This window comes from Lactuca sativa, chromosome 9 (assembly GCF_002870075.4).
Source record: "Lactuca sativa cultivar Salinas chromosome 9, Lsat_Salinas_v11, whole genome shotgun sequence".
NCBI lineage: Eukaryota > Viridiplantae > Streptophyta > Magnoliopsida > Asterales > Asteraceae > Lactuca > Lactuca sativa.
The window spans coordinates 187,150,629-187,171,471 of record NC_056631.2 but is presented as its reverse complement, the minus strand read 5'-3'; the positions used below and the strand labels follow the sequence as shown (position 1 = coordinate 187,171,471).

The following is a 20,843-nucleotide window of genomic DNA, read 5'->3' as shown; positions in this document are numbered from 1 at the left end:
TTTAAAACTATATTTTGCTTCCAAATTGGATGAATTTTGAAAAAAACACATAAACTTAAAATTTTCCTTTAATTTCATTGGAAAGGAAAATTTTATTTTCCTCATTTATTGAAACCAATCTAAACACCTTTTACCATGAATTTTTGGATCATCCATACAGCTTGTTCAAGGGTATTACATGCAAAGGACAGAAATAATACACAAAGGAGAACATCTCATACCTCTCAAATTTCGAGATGACTCCAGGAATACAACTAGGAGGGAAAAACTCCAAGAATACCACCAAGAATCCTCTATGTCACCTATCTTCCCAATCGATCGACACGCGTAGGCTTTGAAATTGGATGTTTTGAGTGCTATGGCGGCGTATATATTTTGTCTGCAGAAAACCCAACGCTAAATCGCGATATTGAAGAGGAAATAGAAATAACAGAAGAGAATTGGCGGTGCCGGATCCAAACCAGCCAAACTGGAAACCACTCAGTTTGAAACTATCTTCATAAGCCCCAACCATATTTAATATGTATAATAATTTGTTTGATCGTATTTTTGAATTAATTTCATAAACCCTTTATGCTTCTATTTTTTGTCTTAGCTTTCTAGTTTTTAGTTCAGACTAGGGTTTAAGTTTAGGACGAATGTGTTTCTGCTGTTCTTTAGGCGTCTTGATCGTTTGTTCTTTCATTTTACTTTGTTTCTTTTCATTGACAACTTTTGGTTCCCTTTTGATTTCTGTCCTATTTTTCCTGGCGATGCTGGTGGTATTGCATCGCGATGGTGGCAGATTGTGGTGGGTGGTGAAGATAAAGTTCATCTAAAGAATACAACAAACAGTTTCTGCTACAAAACAGCTGAAATTACAAATCCATTCTTCAATTCACGAATTCTAGACGATGTACAGATGGATAGAAGGACCCTTTCACGAATCCTTATCTGTGAACTCGTTAGTCTAAGAAAAAAAGATGCCGACTATTAGAGAGAGAAAACAGAAGGTAAAATGTAATGTATCCCTACATTCATACTTGAATAGACATGACGATGATGATGATAATGAAAATACTTTATATATTGCGGAAGATGATAATGAAGAAAAAATTCTGAAACACAAAGTAAATTGAGTGGAGGAAAATCACCGATTTCCCCCCTCACATTTCCCCCTCAATGGGATTTGGTTTCCATTTCTCACCTCATATTACTCATCTCCTTCATTTGTCTTCATCCATTTTCTTAATTTTATTTTTTCAAATTTTTTTTGGTACACACCCTCTCCTAATTTCTATCACTTTATCTACAACATGTCCTTTTCTTCTTTTTCCAATAATGGTACCAATTTTGTTGCTTATCTATGCTTGTTTATTCACTTGGAGTTAGCTCCTCACTGTAGAAGCAAAAAACACTAAACTCCCCAAAAGGTTTACTTTCTTTATCCTATTTTTTACTTATGGATTCATCATAAAGCTCTATTCTTTCCATTTTTATGCACTTAGTTCTTCATTGAATGTTTTGCAATATTAAGTTATTGAATATGATAATCTGATTCTTGAATTTCACCTGTAAAAATCAAGATTTTTGTGGGGGAAACCACCTGAATAGAGAAGAAAAATGGAGGTCACAAATGTCACTGAGTATCAAGCTATTGCAAAGGAGAAGTTACCAAAGATGGTGTATGACTACTATGCTTCTGGTGCTGAGGATCAGTGGACTTTAGAAGAGAACCGAAATGCTTTTTCAAGAATCCTGTAAGTAAATATATGTTTGTAACTGAAATTACAAAAATACCCTTGTGGTTGTATGCTGTGAAGATTTAGTTTTGGGAATGAATTACAGGTTTAGGCCTCGGATTCTTATTGATGTGAGCAAGATTGACATGACGACTACAATTTTGGGATTCAAGATCTCCATGCCTATAATGCTTGCTCCAACAGCCATGCAGAAAATGGCTCACCCTGATGGTAATTATACATATGTTTCAAGAAAATATTAGATGACCTATTTGTTTTGTTTTTAATTTTAAAGTAAAAGAAAAACAACAAATTTTGCTCAAAAAGAACAAAGAGATTTGGTTGGAATTGGAGTTCAATTCTATTCAGTTATGATGAGTATGGAATTGAATTCCATTGGAATTCACTGAATCCCACTTGTGAAGGAATTCAACATTCTTTCCATAAAGTTATGGAATTCCATTTCAATCCTTCCTTGTTTGTGTAAATGACTGAAATACCCTTCTTAAACCCAAAAATTTGTATTGAGATTGTATTTGAAATGCCCTTTCTAAATCTAACTCTGTATTTGTAAAATGAAATGCTGTTTAACAATTTTATTGATGGTAATTTCGAGTTTATTACCTATAAAATAAGTAAAGTTGAAATTTTAGTTAAGTTGATTTTGGGTATTTCTCGTGTATGGTAACTTTAATATTTTGTAAAACTTTATATCTGCAAAAAAATAACTTTGTGAAAACTGTTTTGTGTTATTGAGTAATTATGCTTAATTCTAAAATAGAGGTACATAAAGTTCCATGAACAAGAATTGATTAAAATATAATTTACAAATTCCAAAGAAATAATAAAGGGTCACATTCCAAAACCTTTGACATATTTATAAACCAAATAGAAATCCTCATAATTCCTTATTTAATATCATTTATTTTTTTAAATCATGAATGAAGGTGAGTATGCAACTGCAAGAGCTGCTTCTTCAGCTGGAACAATCATGGTGTGTATTTTTCCATGCTATTTTTTTCATTTAATAAAATTTTCATTGTTTTTTAAGTTTTAAAATTATGAAAAATATATCATGTTCTGATAATTATTTCAATTTTCATAATAGACTTTGTCATCATGGGCAACTTCAAGTGTTGAGGAGGTTGCTTCAACCGGACCTGGAATCCGTTTCTTCCAGCTTTACGTGAGCAAAATTACCGTTTTGCCCTTCTCTTCTTTTCCTTGTTAATGTGAAAAATTAACAATTTTCAAACATAATATTAATATCAGGTGTATAAGGACAGAAATGTTGTGGCTCAGCTTGTGAGAAGAGCTGAAAAAGCTGGCTTCAAAGCTATAGCTCTTACAGTTGATACACCAAGGCTTGGACGCCGAGAAGCTGACATCAAAAACAGGTTTACCAAAATGACCATTTTGCCCTTCTTCTCTTTCGTGTAAATGTTTTCATCACTTTTACAATTTATTTATTTTTTGTTAATTGGACAGGTTTACACTACCCCCATTTTTGACATTGAAGAACTTTGAGGGTTTGGACCTTGGAAAGATGGATGAAGTAAGTTGAAACTATTTTTTTTTTTAAAATAATTCAATTTGTTGATACTGGAAATAATAAATAAAAAAAAAATTGTTAAAGAATTTTATATATTTTTTGGATTCATGTTTTGATTGTTGATGTAATTATGAAATGCAGGCTAATGACTCTGGATTGGCTTCTTATGTTGCTGGTCAGATTGATCGCACTCTTAGCTGGAAGGTATTTTTTTGTCAGGGTCATTTTAGTCTTTTCCTCAAATAAAATATTTTCACAAAGGGTGAACAATACATAAAATAATTTAGCCACTTAATTATTTTTTTACCTTTTTGACCCTTTAAGAAAACGTTTTTCTGGGTTACCTTGTTTTGAGAAAAGGGCAAAATACAAAAAGGCATACTCTAGTTGAACTATTTTATTGATTTATCAATTGGAATATTAATTTCTTATGATTATTTTAATAATAGTTTAGTGGTAAAATCGAAAAAAAAATTAGTTCAGTGGCAAAATTGATAATATGGTGAAAGAAAGTTGCCTTTTTTTGCATTTTGCCTTGGATAATGGTCTTTTTATTTGGTCAAAGGGCAAAATACAAAAAAAAAAAAAAAAAAAAAAACACAACATACTTTCATCATTATATCGATTTAGCCACTTAACTTTATTTTTTTGTAGTAATTAAATCATTATACTTTGTTAACAGTTGAAAAAAAAAATCTTTTTTTCTCAGTTTACCTAGTTTTATAAAAAAGCCAAAACTAAAAAAAAAAAGCATAACATATTTTCATCATTTTATCAATTTAGCCAACAAACTATTTTATTTATTTATTTATTTTTTGTAATTATTTTAGTAATAGTTATGTGGCTAAATTGATAAAAAAAACAATGGCTCAGTCCCTAAACTGATATAAATATAATGGTGAAAATATTAAATATGTTGTGTTTTTATTTTTATTTTTATCCCGTGTAATGAGAAAAAATTGCTTTTTTAAATGACCAAAAATAAGTATAACGGTTTAATTGTTTAATCACTACAGAAAAAAGTTACATGTCTAAACTAATAAAATGGTGAAACCACAATTAATATTTATGTATTTTACTCGTATTTTTTCATGGATTTTCACACGTCTTAAAAATAATTAAAACTTTTGTTGTTTTTATATATATATTTTTCTTGCAGGATGTGAAGTGGCTTCAAACAATCACCACAATGCCGATTCTAGTGAAGGGTGTGATCACTGCTGAAGACAGTAAGAACAATTAAAAAACTCTCTTATTTTTTTTTTTTGTTATTAAATTAATTATTTTAAATTGTTTTTAATTTTTCATTTCTTGTAAATTATACAGCAAGGTTAGCTATTCAAGCTGGAGCAGCGGGTATTATTGTTTCCAACCATGGGGCCCGCCAGCTGGATTATGTCCCCGCCACCATCATGGCTTTGGAAGAGGTTGTGAAAGCCGCACAGGGCCGCGTTCCCGTGTTCCTCGATGGTGGGGTCCGCCGTGGGACCGATGTTTTTAAGGCACTCGCTCTTGGAGCTTCCGGAATATTTGTAAGTAATTTAACCGATCAAGTCTTTCTTTTTTGAATGAGAGTAAATGACGAATTTACCCTTGGTATATTTGGATATGGGTAATTTGTCAATGTCAATGTCAACGAAGAGGTATTGGGGAAAACGTTTTTCTCTTATTAAGTCATTCTTTCTGCATTAAGTAAAAAATAAGTACATATATGGCTTACGATAAACCAGAACGAGACTAAATGACCATTTTACCCTTCGTTTCTATATGGATAAAGTATAAAGTGCCGAATGGGTGATTTGTTTCTTTTGACGGTGAGTCAAAAAGAAACAATCATATATTATATATATAACATATGTCTGAACGAGAGTAAATAACCATTTTACCCTTACAAGTAAATGATGTGTGTCAGGATAAAATGCTAAAAGGGACTAAATGACCATTGTACCCTTCATCCTATATGGATAAAGTGCCGAATGGGTAATTTGTCTCTTTCTACTGTAAGTCAAAAAGAAATAACCATTTTACCCTTGGGAGTAAATGATGTCAGTCAGGATAAAATGTTAAAGGGGACTAAATGACCATTTTACCCTTCACCTATATGTTGAATGAGACGAAATGACGATTTTACCCTTGGAGCTAACAATGGTGGTGTTATGTGTATATTTTTTTTATCAGATTGGGCGGCCGGTGGTGTTTTCATTGGCGGCTGAAGGAGAACTGGGAGTGAGAAAAGTGCTTCAGATGTTACGTGAGGAGTTTGAGCTAACAATGGCATTAAGTGGTTGTACTTCACTCAGAGAGATTACTCGGGACCACATTGTCACTGAATGGGATGCACCCCGGGCCCGCCCTGCACCACGCTTATAAACAACCAACCAACCAAAACCATTCAGTCACCTCTTAATGGCAAAATATATATATAAAAAAAAAGGTATAGCTTTTGTGTTAAGGTGTTGCAAAACTCTGTATTGGTTTTCTTGTATAATGTTCGCGTCTGAATGATAAGATAAGCTCTGTATGGATGTATCTATCATGTAATGTGTATGATTATAAAAATGTCCATTGTATTTTGTTAATAACTCACCTTTGTTTGATTATATTAAACCCATTGTATTTTGTTGATAGCGTTCAAATTGGTTAAAATGGATAAAAAAAAGTTGGCTAAAAAAATGGTTGAAACTTTTTCTACATTTTATTTAAATGCATCTTAGTTAGAAAATATATATGTACAAAATATATAATATCTAGGGTTCAAAACCTGATACATACAATGTATTAGTAGCGTTTTATGATTGAGTTCCCAAGTGTGCTGTTCGGATAAATGATATCTATGGCTGTTTGAGGCCATTTTTGACCATTTTGCCCTCAAAATGTATAAATTTGGTGGTGTGTTTTGGTTTTAACTTTTAACCAAGGTTGTAAAAAACGTTCGGCGTTAGTTAGTCGGTTGATTGGGGTTATGGGATTAATTAGCTAAACGGGGATAAATCAGGGACCATAAATTAATAATTCGTTGAATTTTAAAAAATTAAGTATGACTAATATCATATCAAAATTTGTAAATACTACTAATATCATAACAAAATAGACTAATATGATTAATATAATATTAATGTTCCTTTAAATTGTTTCTATTGAGATATAATTTTTTTCAAAGTATTAAAATGTCTTTTTATAACGGCTAGCGCCTAAGGATTAGTCAGAGATTAATCGGGACCTAGTCAGAATTTTTACAACACTGCTTTTAACGAATCTCAAAAACACTCAATTTTGACTTATGAACCTACATTAACATTAAGTGTTACCTTTTCACATACCCTAATTTCTTTGTGCATGCAAGTTGGATTTCAAATAGTAAAATGCTATTAAAAAAATGTAGTGATATGTTAAAAGTTAATTTTACAAAAAAAAAAAATAAGCGTACACTAAGGTGTTGTTTGTTTTTTCTGAGGCAAAATGTCTGCAGTCTACGGACCACATCTGTAGACCTTTACAGTAGAAGAGGTGTACCAAACGTCTGCAGTCTGAAAAAAAAGACTGTTTGTTTTTTTAACATCTACGGGCTACTAAAATAAACTGAAATCTAAATAAATTGATTTTGTTAAACTTCAAAGTGATTTTTTAATATTTTTATGACTTTGCTATAAATAATTAACGAATCTAGATCAACTTTTATGTATTATTGTATAAAAAATAAAAATAAAAATTGTATGAATTAACGTATATATTTGATAAAAACCAACAACTTTGGTTGCAAAGTTATGACTAAACATTATAATTAGTGATCAAAGAATTTGATACATAAATGGATGAAAATAAACTTCGATTTTTTCAATTAAATCCATTAAAAACGTACCATAAATATTTTCTCGAGAAATTGACGATACTGTATTAAATAATGTTTTACAAAATTTGGCAAAAAAATATAAGAATATATTATGATTTTTTTTCATATTTATATAAACAACTTCAACGACTATTATTGTAATAAATCTTTATTTATAAATTTGTCAAAAATATCATTTTGTATCGTCGAACGTTTTTTTTAAGACTGCGGGGTGGCCCGTAGCATGAAGTTAGCAGGTAGTGTGGAAGTGTTGTAAGGCTGTGGTGTGGCCTATAGCATTCATTAGTTGGCAGATAGAGTAGAGGTGTTTTAAGACTGCAGGGTGGCCTTTAGCATTCAGTAGATGACAGATAGAGTAGAAAAGCTGTAAGATTGTAGGGTGGCCTGTAGCATTCGTTAGTTAGCCATTAGTATAGTGGTATAGTAAGATTACGGGGGAGGCCCGTAGCATTCACTAGATCTACTTTAAGTAGGGGAGAGTTGTAATGCACTGTTCCGAATTAATTTCTGATTCGAGGCTGTGGCCTGAAGAGCGATCATCATAAGGATTAGGGCCTTTAAAATGGTAATATTTAGGCTCATTTGGATGTGGGTAATGTAGATATGTGACCCAATAGTTCGGTTTGCACTTTGGAGTCAAAGGGTAAAATGGGAATGTAGTGTTTCAGACTTATTTTATGAATTATAGATTTTAGTTTGATGTATTTTAAGTCAAAAGTAATTATATAGGGTTGTAGAGCTCCTCAATACCATTCCGTGGATATAAAGAACATCGAAAACGGAGTTAGAACGAAGAAGTTATGACCGTTTGAAGTTTGGGTGGTTTTGGACCAAGCTGAGTACGTTGGGCGTACAAAAGGTGTATGTTGGGCGTACAAAAGGTGTACGTTGGGCGTACTAATGGAATCCTGAGTACGTTGGGCATACGCAATCAATGCCCAAACCCTATTTTCGTGGTTTAAGCCCTATTTAATCTCCTTAACTCCCCCAAACCCACTCCATTCTCAGCCTCCACCCTCAACCACCCCTTTCATGAAACCCTAACCTTAGATAGTCTTTTGAGCTAAAAGAAGGTGACTTTGAGTGCTTTGGAGTATGCATGGTGCACCTTGGAGAAGAAGTAACTTCTTGTAGAAGTGTTGGTTGCATTGGAGCTTGTAGATCTGGACTTTGTTCACCTTAATCTATCTTCTAGAGGTATAAAGTTTGAATCTTGATTATGCATTTGTTAGATCTAGCTAGTTTTTGATGTTATGAGCTTTTGGTCATTTTAGTGCATAAAGTTTCGATCTTGAAAGTTTGTGACCTTGTTACGGATAAAGTTGGAAACTTTATCCATCTAAACATCATTGTGATTGAGATCTGAAGGTTGGAGACCCGGACTTAATGGATTAAGTTGAAAAAGATGCACTTTTGGTCCCATTTGATGCTTAAAGGCTAGATCTTGGTGGTTTGGACCATTCTAATGGATAATGTTGGAAACTTTATCCATTATGGAGCTTTTAGGATCCATAAAAATATAATCTTGATCCTTTTATACCTTCCATGAGAGTGTCATGATGTCACTACTAGAAAAACAGCCTTTTACGACGCTCATTGCGCGTCGTAAAAGGTTCAGACGACGCGCAAATGCGTGTCAAGGAAGGCCCTGTCATAAAGAGAGACGACGCGCATTTACGACGCTCATTTACGACGCGCATTTACGACACACAATGCGTATCAAGGAAGGCCCTGTCATAAAGGAAGATGACACGCACTCGCGTGTCGTAACCTTACGACGCGCGTGTTAATGACACGCAATGCGTATCAAGAAAGCCCCTGTCAAGAAAGGCCATGTCATAAATGAAGATGACACACATTTTTGCGTATCGTAAATTTAAATGTTTAAAAAAAATAAATTTATATATTTATTAATTTTTAAATTAAATTTACATTTAATTTCTCATAATAGAAATAAAATACCATATACAAAAAATACAATCCATTGCATAATATAAAATAAAATTTCATGCTCAAAAAATAAAATAAATTGCACAAATTGTAATGTCATACAAAGAATCATTCAAATGTTAAACAAAAATAATACATTGCTAACATGGGTTATACATTCCTATAAAACTAACAAATAATCATACAACTCTGTTTCTTACTGGAAAAGAATGTCAAACATGATTACAAGTCTCCCTTAATCTTGATTACTCACCTACTTAAGTAGAATGTTGTTGTTGAGAAGGTTACCTAGCAACAGAGAAAAACACAACACCTCTCCCACAATCACAACATCATTTACAGAGAAAGGGTTGTTAATTACTTTCATTAAGACTTTCATTCAATCACAAAAATATTAAATAAAAGGGTGAAACAGTAACTTACTTTTGATAAGTTGATCTCCCTTAGAGCAAACACAGCTAAAGCATTGAACAAGACCCTATTTCCCTCTTCTTTTAAAGTTTCCAGAATGTTTAGAATGCTCTCCTTACCCTGTTATTTCAAGTGTCAGGGGAAAAAAGTCCTCACTTTTGGTTCCCTATCAGATGCAGCATCAAGAACAGAGAACATGATCTCACCAAACATAATCAATAATCAGATTGAATTATATATTATGAGTAAGTAATAAAGTACATGTAACACAATAAAGTATTATTAAGGAACTTATGATTTCAAATATTATTTTTTACACTCAGATGCCAAAATATTTTATGTTATTCTTCTACAAGTTGAGAACCAACTCAAACATGAAAGATAATAGTCCATCTGGCAGCTTTTGATGACATGGCAAATGAAATTTCTCAGAGATAGAATAATACATGTACTATTAAAATGATGGCAACCATAACAGGTGGTCCAATAACTACAGCCAAAAACATGCCTTTAATCATGTCTGGAAAGAAAAGAAAGATTGTTTGCTGCAATCATAAATCCCATGTGCTACAAACTTATATCCAAATTTAAATTAAATAAAAAGAGAAAACTATAAAAACAAATTATATCCAAGGTAATACACCATACAACAAAATAGCAGAGTCCATCAGTATTGTTACAAACCGATGAAGGAAGTGGAAGTTACTGGAAAAAAAACATATGATTTGAGGCCTGTTCTCCATTCTTCCTAATAAGATAAATTGAGAAGCATTTTTCAAAAAAACACCATTTTCTTAATTATTAGAACACATTAGGAAAGCTTTATACTCTTTGATTTAAGAAGCTAAGTAAACTATAAGAAATCCACAACAAAAAGAAACTATAAGAAATCCACAACAAAAAGATTTGAAACTTACCTGTCCAGTAAGAAGAGGGGTATCAGCAACAAGCTTGAAAGCAACAGGCCTTGGAGTACGCACAGGCCAAGCCTGCAAATAAAAGGTGCATCAAGTATAAAAGAGAACAGGGAAACTGATATTAAAAACAAGAACTTTGATCATTAGAAAAAAAGAGAGAGAGAAAAATAGAAAGGGAAGAAATGGAATGGAATGACTCATTCCATTCCATTCCATTCTATATTCCAACCTTTACCTTGTTTTCTTATCATTATCAGTTGTATTTGCACCTCTTTCATTTCCTGCAAGATTTATAAATGAAGAATGGCATGTGATTGTGAAGATTCCTCATTTGCATCTGTTGTCCCTGTGATTGTAAATTAGTAAAAGCATAATATAAAAAACTGAAGTAGAGAAGTGACTTGTGTACTTGATAATATATTTCTCATTTAGGAAAAATGGCTTGAAGAACGCGACATGCAGCAGCTTGCAACATAGGTTCCCTGTCGCTTTCAAATATGGTTTCCAACAACTACTTGCATTTTAGTTTGTTCAGCTTTGTTTTTACTTCCTCCATATTAGAAGATCAATTTGGCTTACACAACGCGTATAATCTGGAGGAAAGGTTAAGTCCATCTGCAACAACCTGTTCTTCAATAGGAGTAACTTGACCAATGCAACGCTTTTTCCCAGATCCTGAAACCCAAGAACTGCTACCAAGCACACGTGCCTCCATGTCCAGTACTGCATCCATTTTCTCCTTCCAACCAAATTCATCCTTTACTCTACCATAAATTTCTAAAGTGTCTATTCTTGGTAAAGTTGATCTGCTGAAAGTTGTTCCTATGGAGATTGTAATTTCTTCATTAGCTAGAAGGGATTCTGCAACTGTAAATGGGATGTCATACCATGACCTCATGCATTCGTCTAGTTTTATAACTCTTTGGAAAATTGTTATCTCAGAGGGTATATGGTTTGCTAATGTGTTCCCCACATGGACACGAAATCCAACCATTACTATGTTTGGATTCGAATTGGAAACTGTTACCTGGAATGGGAAAACACAAGGTATCAATCATGAATCAATACAAATAATTCAGGGGCTGTTTCTTTTTTCTTTTATTTTCCCATCAAGTCTTGTATGGTAAAGTGGTTGAATGGTTAGCAACTATAAAACAGCCCCTAAGACCAAATGACCATTTTACCCTTACATCCCAACAAACAGATTTCATAATCATCATCAATTTTAACATGAGAGAAGTTGGTGGAAAAAATATTAAGGGCAAGTAGGGGAAGGGTTGGTGTTTTGATACACTAAGCTGTCCAGATTAAGTGGTTAACCAAGAAAGCCCATCAAGTCAAACAAAAAAAGTAAAACATAAATAGCATTGTAACAAAGCATACCTTGATCCCTGTAGGCATAGGACTTTCAAGAAATCCTTCTTCTGTGGACCAAATCCAGGTCAAGGAATTTCTTCTGTAAATCTGGATTGAAATTAGGGCATGTGTCTCAAGAAAAAAGATCAACAAAGAAAGTAAGGACCTTCACATTAACCGATTCAGAGTTGCAATTATCCAATGCATCGAAAAAGACCAAAATATCCCCACACTGAGAGCCAAATCTATCATCAAGTTCTTTTGAAAGATCTCCATCAGACATGAAAAACTTTAGCAATTGTGCCCTTGAAGGATCCTTTATGATGCTGTCTATGATATCAACAGCTTTGGAGACTCCACATTCGTTAACAGAGCTATCAACACTTTCTCTTCTCTATCTTTCTGCTCGTTTTTTCTTTTCTTTCCCATTTTCTGTTCAGTCTTGTCGCGCACACACAAACACCATCTAGGAAGTAGGACGACGTGAACAATGGTGGAGGTGATAGCCGGCGGTGGCTGGTTTAGGGCTTTTAGAGAATATGAGATATTTTTGTTCAGAGAGAGAAAGTGGAATCGATGAGAATGTAAGCTTCGGTTACTTTATAGCAGAGATGGCATCATGCTTGAAGGTGGTTACAATCAGCATTGATTTTGGGTGGATGGTAGGTGAAGTGGGGATGTCGATCGACGTTTCAGAGTAAAATCAGAGATTGGAGAGCCCAAGAGGAGAGAATGAGAGCCCAAGAGTAAAATCACAAAAGTGTGGAGTGTGAATGAGTTTTTAGGGTTCAATGGTAGTGACGATGGCTTAGGGTTTGCAGATGGTGGTGTGGGGGTCGTCGGTTGCTTTATAGAGAGATATGAAGTTGAGACGAAAAGACGAGATTGACCCATCTGGTAATAAACGGACTTGGGAAGCTGAACAAAATGACCCGAGATTGACCCATCTAGTAACAACGCTATTGATGCCATTCCTTCCATTTTCGACTGTTCATCCTCCACTTCCTCTACTGCTACTTCTTCACCATCTTCTATTTTTTCTGTATTTAGACTTGAGAGTATAATTAGGGCTTTTTCTAACAATTTCAACATCGAGTGGGAGATATAGTGGTTCCAGTAGGTAGAAGTGAGGGAAGAAGTAGGCAGCAGTCAATGTCGGGAGGGGGAAGAAAGGAGCGTCCATAATTTGGGCAAGAAGGAAAGGAGAAAAAAAAGGAAGGCGGGATTTTTAATTTTTTCAGAATTTCATTTCCCCCTACTGTTAAAGGATGGAACGCGCGTTCCATTAAAAATTATAAAGCGACATCCTTAGACGACGTGCATTTTATTATAGGTGCCCTCCGTGTTTTTTTTATTAGACACTAATTTAAGGGCACGCAATAATGCGTGTCCTCTATTGTTAAATTTTTTGAAGAGATGACACTTTTTTAAAGTCACTCTCTTTTGCGTAACATAAATCAACGAGTGTCGTGGTTTGCGCGTCGTAAAAGGGTCTTTTTCTTGTAGTGTGTCTTAATGGATTGATTAGTTAAGGTTTTAGCTTTTGGACCTTTTCTAGACATGGAAAGTCATAAAGGTGGAAACTTTATGACTTAGAATGATGTTGTGGGACTAGATCTAAGTGTTGGATGAAAGGACTTAAGAGATTAAGCACTTAATGCAAAATTGCCATTTGGTCGGGTACGCCAAGCGTACCTTCGAGTACGCTACGCGTACTCATATGGGGTCCTGATTATGGTTGGTAAGTACGCCATGAGTACGAGCTGAGTACATTGGGCATACTCAGCCTGAAGTTTGATTTGTTAACTTTGACTTCCGTTGACCGTTGACTTTTGACCAAGTTTGACCTTGGGCTAAACTTGAGATTTTTGGCCTATTAACTAAGATTTTATCTGGTTCTGGTAATGATAGCTCGGGAAGTCGGTGGGGCAGCAGCTAGGGATTCTTCCAGGAAGCTTCTGCAATCGAGGTGAGTCTCCTTACTGTTTGTATGGGTCAAAGGCACCAATACCGGCCCATTTGGTTTATGTATTGTAGGAGGACCCGGGGGTTAGCCCTAGGCGTTATGTATGAAAGACCAGGAGGCGGCTTCTGGCACATTGTATGCTATTAAGTAATGTAGGAAGACCCTGGGGGGTTAGCCTAGGCATTATGTATGAAAAACCAGGAGGTGGCTCCTGGCACACTGTATGCTAATTGGCTAAGTAGAGTAGTATGTGTTGGAAAATGTGTCTAATCTTATAAATATAATTGGTATGTACTTGACCCGATAGTAGCATGGTCCATTTGGGTTGCATTCATCAAAGCATTATGTTAGGAGGGATATTTGAGTAAGAGGTTAATTATGATTTATTAATATATTAGAAGTATAATATATTAATTGAGGAATCATATTATTTAATTAGTAATAATTAATTTAGTGATCAAAAGAGACTAATTAAATTGATACATATGGATTGGGATAATGATCCATGATTGATTTGTGATGGGCTTATGGGTTAGTCCATGCAGTAGTTATCCAAATCAAATGGGTGGATCATAAGCTTATGGGTATGGATTAGGGTTACACATGACCCTTGATATTCTACATATATATATATATATATATATATATATATATATATATATATATATATATATATATATATATATATATATATATATATAAGTCCAAAATCGACTACCACTTGTATTTTGAAGAGTAAGAACCAATCTTAGAGTCTCCATAACCTATCCATATTCATCCGAATTGTTCTTGGTGTTTTGTGATTCCATTTGAGGCATCACACTTGGGGTGCTAAGCTTTCTTGAGGCCAAGTCATTCAAGCTACTACACAAGGTAATATTTTACCTAGTTTTTATGATTCAAATATCCCCTTGCATGCTTCTTTAGGCTTCATGCTTTGGAAAATGTTTATTGCATGTACAATTAGAAAAAACTTAGATACAAAGCATTAGGGTTGTATGTGCACCTTAGGAATGTTAGAGTACATAAAACCCAACAGTGGTATCAGAGCCATGGGTGTTTTCTATTATATTGATGCAATTGTGTGACTTTCAAAAACTGAAAAATGACAATTATGGATTCTGCCAGGGCCTACACGACGAGTCCATGTATGAACTCGACGAGTAGGTGCCTTATGATTATGAACTCGTCGAGTTCATAAGTGCACTCGACGAGTTGGACAGTCAGTGGGTAGAATCTTCGAGGTTTTTTTTTTGCCTATTTTGGATTGAGAACATTACCACAAACTATTTTGGTTCATAAAATTCGATTTTAATTATATGGTAATGTCTATCCCCATCCAATAACATGATGTTTATCAAATTCTAAGATAACTACTTGTTTTTGTGATATACTAGTTATTTGTAAAATTTGAAGTTATCATGTACTATGAATGAAATTAGGTCAAATTGGTAAATGATCTTCATATCATAATTTGATTAGTTAATTTGATCTATGTGTGTTCTTGAAAAATTTCCATAAGTCCTCAATTTATGTAATATGAAAAATCTTTATTATGAAACCATTAACTAATGTAAGTTATAGAATTCTAAGAGTCTTGAAAGGTTTCATAACTTGTACACAAGTTTGGAATTGGACAGGTCTCATTCATGGAACATAAAGGTTCATAAGTTATGAATGTCAAAAGTTTTTGACAAGTTACAAAACTTTACAAAACTTGCCCTCAAGTTTTGTAATTGAAAAGTTACATTAATGAAACTTTAATTCCAAACCCTAGAGTTTTAAAAGTTTAAAATTCAACCCTTATACTATTATAATATTAAAGTTTAATACTTATATATATATATATATATATATATATATATATATATATATATATATATATATAAGACAAGTTAGTGTTACCGTTAGCAGGCCTCATTCACGAAGTCAGTCTATGGGGGGGGGGGGGGGGGGGGGTATATGGTTACTGCCTATAAAATGGGGGTTTAATGGGTGTCCACTCTCACCAACCGCTTCCTTGACTGGTGGAGGGTCGTTAGCCGAATGGGTAGGATAGGACACTAATTCTCAGTAAGAAGTATAATGAAAATTATTAAAGAAACTAAACTTCTATAAATTCCAAATTTTAGTTACTTTAGAAAAAAAATGTGAAAATGGTGCTATTCCATGAAATTGCACTTTGCACCTTGTTAACTCGTTAGTGGAGCGTGTGTGGTTAACTGACAGATTAATTTAGGACTGACAATGTGTGGCAAAAGGTAGCTTGGTGTTAATCATGGATCAATGGAGCGTATGTGGTTAACCGACACATTGATTAGGTGATTTGTAAATCGGGAGTACCAAGATAATTTGCATAGTTATTCACACCTTGTTTGTGATCCTCGGTATCCCAGTCACAAACTTGAAGGGTATAATCGAGATTTAAACATGCCATTGAAGAGTTCAATGAATCTCAAAAGAATCTAGGAATTTCAATTCATTTAAAACCTAATCTTCAATTTCATTTTTCATGGTGGAAATTGGTAAATCGTCATTTACCTACCTTCAAATATTTTACAACTGGATTACAGCATCCCTTTTCCGAATTTTAGAATATTGTCTTGGATCCTAGCCTTAATATTCCATTTTGGGTGTTATATTAAGGATCCTTATCTAATAAAAACTTTGTCTTTCTCTTCAGATGTCTACGTCAAACAATGCTTCCAACCCAATCCCTTCCGGCTCTTTCTCCCTCATGAACTTATGTGGGAGGGTCATCTTCGATGGATCGAATTTCAATGATTGGATTCGAAACATCCGGCTGGCTATTTGTTATGAGGAAAAAGAATATGTCCTTGATAAAGAGCTTAAGGAGTTTGATGAATCAATTGCTACTCCCGAACAGATTGCTGAGTACAAAACTCATGAGAGGGACGCGACCAAAGTGTAGTTTATAATGATCGCTAACATGACTACTGAGCTTCAGAAGTCCTATGTGGACTTTTGGCCTTATGAAACGTACCAGGATTTGATGGAAATATACCATTAAATTGCTCGGTAGGAGAGGTATGAGATCATTGCCTCCATGATCACGACCAAAATAAAGGATGGAGAGTCCATCACGACCCACTTGAAAAATATGTAAAGGTTTGTGGACTGCTTGCTAAAGTTGAATGTCAACTTCGATGAAGAGTTGGCTATAGATATTATTATACACTTTTTACCTCCGTGTTATGATCAGTTTCGTATGACTTATCATATGAACAAGGATGAGATCACTTTAAGCAAGCTTCAAGGTCTCTTGAGAACTACTGAAAGCAGTTTGAAAGGCAAATCTGTTGTATCCACTCCTACTACAACTGCCCCTGTCCTGGCAATTAGACATGGAAAGGGAAAGAGGAAGACTCCTTCCAAGAGTCATAAGGGAAAGTCCCATGTTGGATCCTCATCTATTGGAACCAAAGTTGGTTCTGTCACACCCTATTCCAATCCAAAGGAAGCCGAGTGCTTCCATTGCCATGAAAAAGGGCACTAGAGACGAAGCTCCCACAAATACTTGTAGGACATAAAGGATGGGAAGATCAAACCCTACTTTGCAGGTATTTATACTATTCTATCTAATAACTCATCACATGCTAATTCGTGGGTCTTTCATACAGGATGTGGCTTTCACATTTGTTCTGATTTGCAGGGTCTAAAAAGAAGTAGGGATGTGGAGCACGAGAATATGAACTTAATCACGGGGAATCGGAAAAAGTTGCCTGTCACCAAAATTGGAGTTTATTCTTTATTTCTTAGTAGAAGGTTAAAATTAAATTTGAATAATTGTTGCTACTCGTCAGATATGGCGAGAAATATTATTTCCTTTCACAGTTTGTATGAACAAGGTTTTACCTTTTCTTTTAATAATGAAATTGGTTCAATAAATGCTTATTTTAATGGTGTATTTTATTTTGAAGCATTACCTTGCAATGACATATATGAAACTGTGATGTTTATAGATAACTTAGGAAATAATGTGTTGCATATTGATTCATCCAATGATTTGGATAAAGCATGCTTATGACATTGTCGTCTTGGACATGTCAACAAGAAGCGCATAGCCCAACTCCAAAAGGATGGAGTGTTGGAGTCATTTGATTGTGAATCTTGTTTACTTGGAAAGATGACTAAGGTGGTGTTTGTTTTTTATCCGCAGATCTTCCTGGCATTTTCTGTCTGTACGGCGCAGACCATGCGCAGACATTAACAATCGTAGACTGTTTGTTTTTTGAAGACTGCAAACCCAAAAATGTATGTGCATCCTCTTCTTGGCGCAAATGTGGACCAAAGTCTTCTAACATCTTCAGACATCTTCTAGCCTAAAAAAACACATATATACTTTATTTTTTAGTTTTTTTTTGAATTTATATTTATTCCAACTTTATTGGTGATAAACAATTTGAAAAAAAAAAGTTACAATACTTTAAAAAAAAGTTCGACGACACAAACATGATATTTTTGACAAATTTATAAATAAAAGTTTATTACAAAAATGGTCGTTGAATTTGTTTATATAAATATGAAAAAAAATATATTCTCATATTTTTTGTGCCAAATTTTGTAAACATTATTTTATAAAGCATCGTTAATTTCTTAGAAAAAATAATTATTGCACGTTTTTAATTAATTTAATTGAAAAAATTGAAGTTTTTTTTTCATTCATTTATATATCAAATTCTTTGATTCATAATTACAATGTTTAGGCATAACTTTGCAACCAAAATTGCTGGTTTTTATCAAATACATAAGTTAATTTGTACCATTTTTATTTTCACTTTTTATAAAATAATACATAAAAGTTGATTTAGATGTGTTAATTATTTATAACAAATTCATAAATATATTAAAAAATCACTTTGTAGTTTAAAAAGAAATAGTTTATGTAGATTTTAGTAGCCTGCATATGTTAAAAAAACAAATAGTCTTCTTTTTTCAGACAGCAGACGTTTGGTCCACCTCTTCTGTTGCAGAGGTCTACAGATGTGGTCCGCAGACTGCAGACATTTTGCCTCAGAAAAAACAAACAACACCTAAGTCACCCTTCACTGGTTCTTGTGCAAGGGGTGAAGGTTTGTTGGACCTCATACACACCGATGTGTGTGGAACCTTCAGAACTGCCACAAGGGATGCTAACCGCTTCTATGTGACTTTTACTAATGAATACAACAGATATGGCTATGTCTACTTAATCAAGCATAAGTCAAAAACCTTTGAAAATTTCAAAGAGTTTAAGCAAGAAATGGAGAATCAATTGGGCAGGAAGATAAAGATGCTTCGATCTGATCGTGGAGGAGAGTATTTTAGTGTTGAGTTCCACGGCTATCTTAAGGAATGTGGAATTGTTTCACAGTTGACGCCGCCCAGAACACCACAACTTGTTGGTGTAGCTGAGAGGCACAATGGAACCTTTCTAGACATGGTTCATTCCTTGATGAATCGAGCTTCGTTACCTATCTCATTCTGGGGGTATGCCTTATAGACTAATGCCCATATCCTTAATCTAGTCCCAACTAAAAAGGTTGCCAAAACTCCTCACAAAATATGGACAAGGAAGGTTCCCTCGTTAGCACATATATGTTGGATTAGGTGTCTAAGCCCATAACTATAATTAGTATGTACTCGACCCGAGAGTAGCATGGTCCATTTGGGTTGCATATCACCAATACAAGTTAATAGGATGGACTTTTGAGAAGAGGTTATTTATGATTTGTTAGTATATTATAAGTTTTAATATATTAATATAAAATCATACTATTTAATTAGTATTGATGAAGAATTAATTTGGAATTAAATTTATGATCAAAAGAGACTAAATAAATATATGGGGATTGATTGGTAAATCATTCATTCTTATGGTGTGGGCCAATTATCCATGATTCTTTAGGTTGGGCTAAACCAATGTTACAACCTATGGATGATCCATGGGGGTTTAAACCCATGGAGCCTAAGGAATATGGAAGGTCATACACATTAGGGCTTACATGGTGTAACCCTAATATTGCCACACTATATAAGAAGCCCCTTAGCATCCAAAATGACACACTAGTGATCCTTGGAGTTCCATGAGCCAATTTTGGTTGCAAGAATATTTTTCAAAAGTCATCCTTTATCTAACGGTGTGCTGTGATTCCATTTGAGTGCTACACTTGGGGCACTAAGTTCTTAATGGCCAAACACAACAAGTTCTACAAGCCACAACCAAGAGGTAACTCTACAACTCAATTCTATGTTGTTTATATCACTTTGTATGATAGTTGTAGGCTTAATACTTTGGAAACAATATTGCATGTATAATTAGAGAAAACATAGATCCATAGCAGTTAGGTTGTATGTGAACCATAGGATGTTGTAGTATACTAAAACCCAACAATGGTATCAGATCCATGTGTTGTTTTCTTTTATATTTGATGTAATGTGTTAATTTTCAAAGCCGAAAATTGTTGTCTGACAGCCCTACTCAGCGAGTCCATTCTGGTACTCGACGAGTAGGTTGAAGTTTGCCTTGGACTCATTAAAATCATTACCATAAAATGTTTTAGTTCATAAAATCTGATTTTGTTAATATGGTAATGATGATTCTTATCCAAATAAAAAATAATTGTCAAAGTTTCATGATTTGTATTAGTTTATATGATTAGGCTAATTTCTTGAAACTTGTTTGATATGAATTATCTTAACTTATGAGTTTAATTAGATCATAGACAAATTGTTTGATTTTGTTAGTAGGATGTAATGTCCCAAATTTCGAGTCCAAAATTTTCATTTTTAATTAATTGATTTATAAAACATTTACTGAAAACCTTGTTAATATCACAACGAACCATAAATCATTCAAAACATGTTTCAAATCAAAACACCAATAGTAGTAAAATCAGAGTACAATCCCATAAATCGATAATGCGGAAATCTGATGTGCAGCTACCGCGCCGGCTCCTTCCCCTTCGCTGAAGAGGTACCAGAAACAAAACTGAAAACTATAAGCACAAAGCTTAGTGAGTTCCCCCAGCATACCACATATCATACAAACATAAGACATAAATACTGCCAGGTATATTTGGGTGCCCGACCTACCCCTTCGGTCCTTTCGACCGGACAT

At 34.1% G+C, this 20,843-nt stretch overlaps 1 protein-coding gene across 2 annotated transcripts; it reads left to right on the top strand.

Moving 5' to 3' along the window:
- The first annotated feature begins 969 nt into the window (after positions 1–969).
- Positions 970–5,855, top strand: LOC111889738 (glycolate oxidase 1). 2 transcript variants are annotated; one of them, XM_042898098.2, is made up of 11 exons: positions 970–992; positions 1,566–1,739; positions 1,828–1,952; positions 2,669–2,715; positions 2,830–2,907; positions 2,994–3,118; positions 3,210–3,276; positions 3,415–3,477; positions 4,433–4,502; positions 4,600–4,805; positions 5,452–5,855. In XM_042898098.2, the coding sequence occupies exons 2-11, from the start codon at positions 1,603–1,605 to the stop codon at positions 5,641–5,643; spliced, it is 1,110 nt and encodes a 369-aa protein (XP_042754032.1). In that variant the 5' UTR covers positions 970–992; positions 1,566–1,602; the 3' UTR covers positions 5,644–5,855. The 2 variants fall into 2 exon arrangements, with proteins under 2 accessions (XP_042754032.1, XP_023741660.1); XM_023885892.3 differs by lacking the exon at positions 970–992 and adding an exon at positions 1,255–1,412.
- The last annotated feature ends 14,988 nt before the right edge of the window (positions 5,856–20,843 follow it).